Source organism: Merops nubicus, unplaced genomic scaffold (genome assembly GCF_000691845.1).
Source record: "Merops nubicus isolate BGI_N331 unplaced genomic scaffold, ASM69184v1 Scaffold54183, whole genome shotgun sequence".
Taxonomy (NCBI): domain Eukaryota; kingdom Metazoa; phylum Chordata; class Aves; order Coraciiformes; family Meropidae; genus Merops; species Merops nubicus.
Window position 1 is genome coordinate 1 of NW_008600664.1, and position 8,200 is coordinate 8,200.

Consider the following 8,200-nt stretch of genomic DNA (forward strand, 5'->3'; position numbering starts at 1 on the left):
CGGGCGCCGGCCCTGGAGCTCCTGGCCTGGCCGTATCCGCGCACGCAGCCGCGCTCTCTGCGCTGCCCCGGGCAGGGGGTGTGGGAGAGACGCGGCGTGTCCCCCTCAGTGCACTCTGGGGTTTGTTGGCATCGGTTTGACATACGTGTTGGTGGCAGAAGCGAAGATCAAACCCTGCCGCTGCGGAAGCTGATGGGCATTTGCTCTAACGAGGCCGGGGTTTCGCCCAACGTGGAAGGGCTTACAAAGGAGCGTTGTTTCCAAAATCAGCTCTTTCCCCCGCCTTCCGCCAAGGAAACAACTTGCAGGGATCCGGTGTTGATTCGGGGGTGCGGGGTGAGTCCGTGCTGGAGCTCTCAATGTGCAGCTCTCCGTTGCCAGCTGCAGTCTCGAGATCCATGGTTAACGTAACAGAAATGACACGGAGGGATTTCAGCTCTGCCCTACCCTCCCACCGCCCCCACCTCAGACGGGAAAAGAAACTTACCTTATTGTTATGGAGCCTCTCAAATAGCTATTAATTAATATGCCCTGAGAGAGAAACAACACTTTTACTATTATTTCATTTTTTTTAATTACAGTGATAAAATACATTGCAGGTTGGTTTGGTTTTTTCTTTAGAAAAAACAGGTAAATTATTGTAGTCCTCTGAATTTGTATAGTTCACCTTATTAGAAATATGAATGGGTCATTAAAACTTTTACTTCTTCTGTTTTGATGGCTTAAATGTTAAAAAAAGGATCTGAGCCTGTATCCAGCCATTTAGCGCATAGTGTTTTGTTTGAGCAGCAAACATTATTAAACTTCACATAGGGGAGGATTAAAAGCCTTTTTTTCTGGAATAAATAGAGCATTTAGGAATCCTTTAACAAATGGAGATGGCCTCATAACAGAAATATTACCATAAATTTTCATATTCCTACAGGATAATTTCTGTATCTGAAATAGTAGGGCCTCTGCTAAATAGACCTCTTAAGTGTATGCTTAAATCCATTTTTGCTCTTGGAGTTTTACCTGTGATTGCAGTGATGCCACCACTGTGCATGTCATTGATAGCCATAGGATATTTTTGTCTTTGTCTTATGTAAAATCTGTAAACTTACATTGGAAAGCTGTGTTGGCATAACTATGCTGTGATTTCTAAGACAAGTCTTATGCTGCTGTAGAAGAGTGGCCCCTCATGATATTTAACATAATTGATTATCTATCAGACCTTTTTGCACTTAAGTGATCTCCAAGAACTATTTCAACAGAGAATTTAAGTTTCAGGATAAAGCATCTCTTCTGTTTTGGTTTGCTTTGTTTTTTTTCTAATCTGAAATTGTATCCTTTGCATTTTTTTGCTCTGATCATGACTTTCCCTCTGTGGTTCCCAAAACAAACAGCTGGCTGAACTAGGATTGCCCTTATTTGTTCAACTGGTTTTAAGCAGCAGCTCTAAAAAATATGGATAGAAAAAGGAAATACCAAACGTGCATTTGATTTGCGATCACACGGTTTTAAGGATTCCAATCTATTGCTTAAAACTTTAGGTGTAGATAGAATGGTTTGTTCTGTTCATACAATCTGTAAATTTTTGAGACCGTTGGAACCAACCAATTTACAGCACAGAAAAAAATCAAAGACCCAACAGTATCTGCATCAAGTCCACAACTCCTGTTTAGGCCAAATGATATGTTTAGGAAAATAGCCTGTTTGATCTAGACCTTTGTAAAACCACACAAACTACTTACTGGCTTTAGCTGATCTGCTTGCCTGGGTGCATAATTTTCAACTCTTGAAACAATATTGAAGAATGCTTTCACATAATTATCTGACTCTAAAACCTGTGCTGGGCGGGTGCAGGATTATTGTGGCTGTGGCTGGAGATAAGTGTTCTCAGAGAATCAGTAAGGCTAAACCAGACAATTCCACTCAGCCTCAGCTGCATTGACATAATAGAAACACTTTGTCCATTGTCTGTGAACCGTTTGTTTTTTCAGATATGTTCTGGACACAAGCATCTTTCCAGCTGCCATAATAACCTCCTGTCCTGTGTTTTCATGTCTTTTGGTTGGATCATTTGGCAGGTTTCCATGGGCAAAAGGAGGAGGAAATGTATCTTTTCCTCAGTAGGTTTATATGGTACTTTCTCAGAAACTTGATTCTGATGTCCTGTTAAAGATGGTATGGACAAATTATCAGGATGTTGGATAGCACTTGTCCTCTGGCTGAATGAGACTGGTTGAGCAGAGATTCAGGTGAGAACATTATTCTGGCACAGCCTGTGGGGCTGATGATTTTGAAAGACAACTCTTGAAAAGACAGTCCCCTAGAAATCAGTTTCTGCCTTAGGTAGAAATTGCTCCCCTGACCCTGTGCCAAGGAGAGGTCTCAAAGTTAAGGATGCCTGCTCTCCTGCTGTGACGGTCCTTCCTGGCCCATGAGCTTTCTTGCAGCTCTAGAAAAGTGATGAAGGGTTGAAGCAGCAATGCAGATCCACGGCAGCCACCTTCCATCTGGGATGTGGAGCTCAGGCTCCAGCATGGTATTGAGAAGCTGAAGTTTTCCTGCACCAGCTTCTTAAAAGCATGTGGGCTTCTGCATTTATTTCAAAAGGTGTGAGTCGGGCTTTGTTCCCTTAGCTAACAGCAGGTGGGTCATCTTAGGTTTCATCGTGGACAAACAGGCAACACAGGGAAGCGCTGGAGCCAGCTGGAAGCTGGAGCTCTTCTCTAGACAGTCCTTGTTAACACTGGTACCAGAGTCTCCTGCCCCAGGACCCCTACTCTGCTGTGAGACTTGAAGCAAATCCCACTGTCCCTGGTGCTCCAGGTGAAGCGTGTCAGAGCTGCCTCAGGGTGCTGAGGTATGTCACAGCCCTGCCCAGCTCCATGCCCGGTGAGCAACACTGGAGCAGAGCAAATAGGTTTCCGCAGGTGACACTTTCTCCCAGATGTGCGCAGGTGACCCCAGCGTGAGGCGTCAGGGTTACGTGAGACACCTTTCAGTTGTGTCAGCTGCAGTGGGATGAATTTTATGTCAAAGTGAGTTTGCACAACTAGGATTGTAAAATTGTTGGGGTTTTAAGAGTATCATCTGAAAGTACTGCTATTAAATGAGGTATGAAAGAACTGACTTCACCAGAGGATGCTACTCGGGGAAGTTGCTTGCCTGCCCTCTCTGTTTCTTTTTCCCACAGAGAAAAAGCTGACCCACCCATGAAGTCCTCAATGTCTGTAGTCACTGTGGAGAAGCTGGGTAGCACACTCCTAGAACAAAAAGCTCACTTGGAGCTGCGTCCTGGCCCCCAGTCCTCCCCTGGCCACTGGAAGGGGTGGCCCAGCAGAGAAGTCTCCAGCGCCAGTGGCTAGTACCTGTACCACACTACACCACCACTGCCGTGCCAAGAGCCAGCTGTGGCTGGGAGTATCCCCTCCAGAACAAACCTTAGACCATTGAAACTCTGGAGATTTGATGCTTATCCCCTTCTTTGATATAATTTTTCCTCCAAAACCCAGTAGTGGTCTTCACTTCTGCTGAGTACCTTGAGGCATGTGTTAGGCTGGAGGCTGTCTGTGCACTCTCAAGCCTCAGTCAGATTGAGGATTTCCCAGTAAGAGGGGGCAAGGGGGTAACCTGTTTTCCAATTCTACTTCGGTGTGATGGTCTGCAAGAGCTTCAGCTGCTATAGCACCGGATTTCAAGCCTTGTATGACTTCATCCTTATCTTCCCCTGGTGAACACGTTCATACGCCACCCACCTGGGTTTTACCACCTGACAGCTCTGAAGCAGAGTTTGTTGGCTTGCACTGTAGACTCAAACTTCAAGCATTAATTCCTCAAAGTGACAATGCTCATAACACAGAGATGTGCCAGGGCAGAGCATTTGATGCAGGGCTCTCTAACTATAAGCTTGTTTGCAGTTCATCAGGTGGCAGAGCGTGTGGAGGCGCTGGGCCAGTTTGTGATGAAGACCAGGAGGACCCTGAAGGGTCACGGCAATAAAGTTCTCTGTATGGACTGGTGCAAAGACAAGAGGAGGATTGTGAGCTCTTCCCAGGTATGCTGTTGGGCAGGTGTTTTTCAAAGCTCTTAGGCACTATACAAATCTTTTGGCTGTGCTGTATGTTGCTCTTTGCAGATGATGCCTGTGTATAGCATGGATATTTTCAGGATGCCCTTAGAGCAGTTCATTGGCAGTGTGATTGTCCAGAGAGCATAAATTCAGGCTTCTGATCATCGGTACACCTGTTGTAGCTAAAATCCTAAATATTTTCCCCATATTCCCTGCTACAATAGAAAACAGAAAGAACTCTTCTGAGGCCACTTTTTTTTTTCCTTGTTCTTTACAGATAAAATATTTAATAACAATTTCAGTTTGTGAGTTCAGAGAAAATAATCAGGAAAAGGGAAGGGAAGAAATATTGATTCTTTTAGAGATTACTGTGCACAGAAATTTCTTCTGCAGTCTGTGTGATTGGTGTGACCTTGAAAACCTCAAGCATCCTGCTAAAATTACTGCGTTTACTTGGCCGTTTTGAGAAACAGTCCTAACACCTGCTCAAGATCGCTCTCATGAGCTGGAGGAGGTAATGAGATAATTACTTTCTAGATCCTCTGGTTCATTCTGAGCCCAGTATGGCAGTGAGTGAGCTTGTTGCATCTCACAGCTGTTCACTGACCTATATGAAATCTGTCAGGGATCTCACTTGAGGGATAAAAATAGGCAATCTGCATTGCAAGCCACCTTCAGTTACTGTGAGTTTTTACCATTCATGGTGATCTCAGCAAAGAGAATAATTTTAAATAATTAATGTCATATTTTTTTAAAGTGGTTAAGATGCCAACGTGTGGATCAGAAAGCTGAGCAAGGAAGCTGTAATGCATTTTTGCATTTTTTTACTCTATTTTAAGAACTGTAGTGAGTCCAGGTACAGTAATAAACATTTCACTTTCATGATATGGGGAGGATAACCACATTATATGCAGAAGGCAAAGTAGCTGGTGTGAGTGTAACATACACAAAGTTACTGTGTTGCTCTCTGTGAAGGGTTCTTCCAGTGGTTATTTAGCAGATTGTATCAATGGATAATAGAAGGTTAAGTAAGTGTAGTGAGAAGTAAAGGGAAAACCAGGTAAAGACAGCGAAAGGAAGATGAATAAACAGTGCTATGTCCATAAATAGTCCCCATGAGTGCTGCCATCTCAGCAAGGGGTTTGTAATACAGGCCAGCTCTTATATTTGTAGGGCCCTGTACTGAGCCACTGATAGATCTCACTTGGGAGAGGTGACTGACTGGCTTTACACATGGTGATTACAGGCCAGGAGAAACACATTGTGGCTCAAAGGAGGCAAGAGACGGCTCGCTAGTGGCAGTCTCCTGATAAGGTGGTCCTGTCCATGGTGTGTGCTGCAAGTGAGAGAAGTTCTCCAACCCACTAAAAGGGAAAGGAAAAAAAATGTTATAAATCATTCTTTTAAGCCAACGTCAGTCATCTCAGTGAGGAGGAGATACACTTTTATTCAGGTCAAAGACATGAAGGCATAACTGGTACTACTGAGGAGGGTTTCCTCTGTGTTTCACTGTGACCATTGTGCTGCTGTAAGAATGGAGGCAAAAATTTAATGACTTAACAAACTGGGGGATGGAAATGATCAGCAGAGTTTTCCCCAGATCTTGAAAGTAAGCTGACAGCCATGTCTTTGGAAGAGCTCAGTTTCTCTCTCTCTGTGCTTTCGTTTAGGATGGGAAGGTCATTGTGTGGGATTCCTTCACAACCAACAAGGTGAGTGAAACTTCAGCGAAAGTCAGATTTCTGTGCACAGGGCAGGTAATGATGGGATAAGATTGAGTGCTGAAGAGCTCACAGGAGGCAGCAGGATGATGGGATAACATACAAACCACCTTCCTGCGAGCAAAGCCCCTGTCAGGGCACCGGGGTTTGTTGTGGTCTCCAGTGGGAGGCTCTTCACTGACAAGGAGGGCTCCCAGCTGGGGGCAAAGCCCAGCCAGAAAAACAGAGGCCCTCCCTGGGTAACCCCTGTACCCGGTGCCATGTGTGATCACCCGGGATCCTTCAGCCGTGGTGTTCATTGCAAAATGGTGCCACTGTTCCTGCCAGGGCTGCCTCACAGCACCCTGCTCCACAGATGAGAAAACCTGGGTTGTTTGTAACTCATTTTCACACGTGCAGCAATGAGGACTTTTTACAGCACCGGTGGAAAGTGTCAGGAAGGGACTAGCCATCCTCATGATGCTCTGCTAGGTTCTGCAGTAAGGATGGTCCCACCGTAGATGTTATAGCTGAGGGAAACACCTGTACCTGCCACTGACCCCAACAACATCCCACAGAAATACTGAACTTGCTACTCTGCTCTGCTTTCCCTGCATGGATTAGAGAAGCAGGGAGAGCCCAGCTTAAGGAGGTGCTGTGTTTCAGGAACACGCGGTGACGATGCCATGCACCTGGGTGATGGCGTGTGCGTATGCCCCATCTGGATGTGCCATTGCTTGTGGGTAAGTTCCCAGTTGCCACAGTGTGAACACAGAGAACCGTGATTTGCAGTGGTGCCTCGGTGCCTTCAGATGCTGTCAGCTAGAAGTTTGCGTGCCTTGATCGTGGGTAGAAGGACTACATTCAGTGCCTCTGATTCTATACCCATAATGGGCCATACACTCTCACTGACTTCAGTGCAATGACATTTGTTGTTTAAGCATGGAAAATAATTCTCTTTCAGCATTTATATCACGGCTTAGGAATTGTGCATGCATGCAACTTCCCTGTTTGTTACCCAGTTTGGTTGTAGGTGTTGAATATACCTTCTAAGGGAGGGAGGTTTTAACCCTGTTCTTACTTTGCACTCTTTTTTCTATGACATTGAGAGGGTTAGTCATTAATGCTTACCAGCACGTGAAGAAATGTTGCCAAGGTGGGGTGGGGAGAAGTGACCCCATCCTTGATAATCTTCTTCAAGTTTTCTGAGAGCTTAGGTTTGAAAACACTGAGTTTATGCAGGGGAGAAAACAAAGAGAAGAGTTGTTGGCAAAACATCTATTAAAAAGGGACTGGGTGGATCAGACAGACAAAGCGAGCTTGGGGCAAGAGAAAGGAACAAAGGGAGACTTTACTGTGCAGCTTGCAAATCTAGAAAGCATCGGACTGAGACAGACAGGCTGACTCCATAAATGTGTGTGGAGATGGAGTCCAGAAACGGTATGGTTTTGACTAAAACTAAAATAATGGCAAAAAAGCTCTGTCTTGGTCCTTTTAAGAGAGACGGGGAGGGCCTATATGCATTGCACTGCCGAATTCTGTTTTTCTGTTGTGCTGTCAGTTAAGTGCTGTGCACGAAATGTAAGGCACAGAACTAGCACCTGATGGTGTACCAGGATCCCAGGCACCAGGGCAGGGCTGATCTACCACGGCCCTAGGAAAGAGTCCCACAGCTGGCCTGGGAGACACAACTCAGCTGGTGCAACTGTCCAGGAGGCACACACCAGCTACAGAGCTGTGCTTCTCTTGCCTTTTTTGCAAACTCTTCTAAAAGCCCTGTCCTCACACCCCACTACTTGCTGCACCGCCACCTCCATAGGAATTATGCCAAATTTATCAAGGCGGTTGAATAATGATGCTTAAATACTGATCTTCACAAGGTCAGCTGTCAACAGAAAAATGGCAGTTTGGCTGTATGTGAAACATTAACTCCGAGGTGACTGCTGTGTCATCTCCCAGTCTGTACTTTGGTGAGGTTTCATTCGGTGCCATTTATAAACTCGGTGAGGGCAGAAGGCAGAGAGGCGCAGCTGTCGGAGCTCTGTGAAGCAGCCAGGCTGGTGAGGCAGCTGGGGCTTCCCTGCCAGGGAGATCCCCGCAGCACAATACAGGGAAGTCGGTGCTTGGAAGCGTTTGGCAGCCCGGCTCCGACAGGTGGTTTCCTTCTTATCACCGCTCATCTTTTGTCGTTGCAGTTTTAACCGGTTCTCCTCTCTCTGTCACTGCTATTGTTACTCTCTTTAGTGGTCTGGACAACAAGTGTTCTGTGTACCCACTGACATTTGAAAAAAATGAAAATATGGCTGCAAAGAAGAAATCGGTTGCAATGCACACAAACTACTTGTCTGCCTGCAGCTTCACTAACTCAGACATGCAGGTAAATGTGGCCCCTACCCGCTGCTCACTGCCGGGCGAGTGACCCTCCTCGGGCACGGGGCACCCG

At 45.8% G+C, this 8,200-nt stretch overlaps 1 protein-coding gene across 1 annotated transcript; it reads left to right on the forward strand.

Moving 5' to 3' along the window:
• Positions 1 to 3,905: 3,905 nt before the first annotated feature.
• On the forward strand, positions 3,906 to 8,134 carry LOC103770470 (guanine nucleotide-binding protein subunit beta-5-like; the record flags this gene model as incomplete). The annotated part of the gene is made up of 4 exons (XM_008937729.1): positions 3,906 to 4,042; positions 5,728 to 5,769; positions 6,424 to 6,500; positions 8,002 to 8,134. Coding segments are annotated over 4 exons (389 nt in total), but the record flags the coding sequence as incomplete, so codon positions are not given.
• Positions 8,135 to 8,200: the final 66 nt, after the last annotated feature.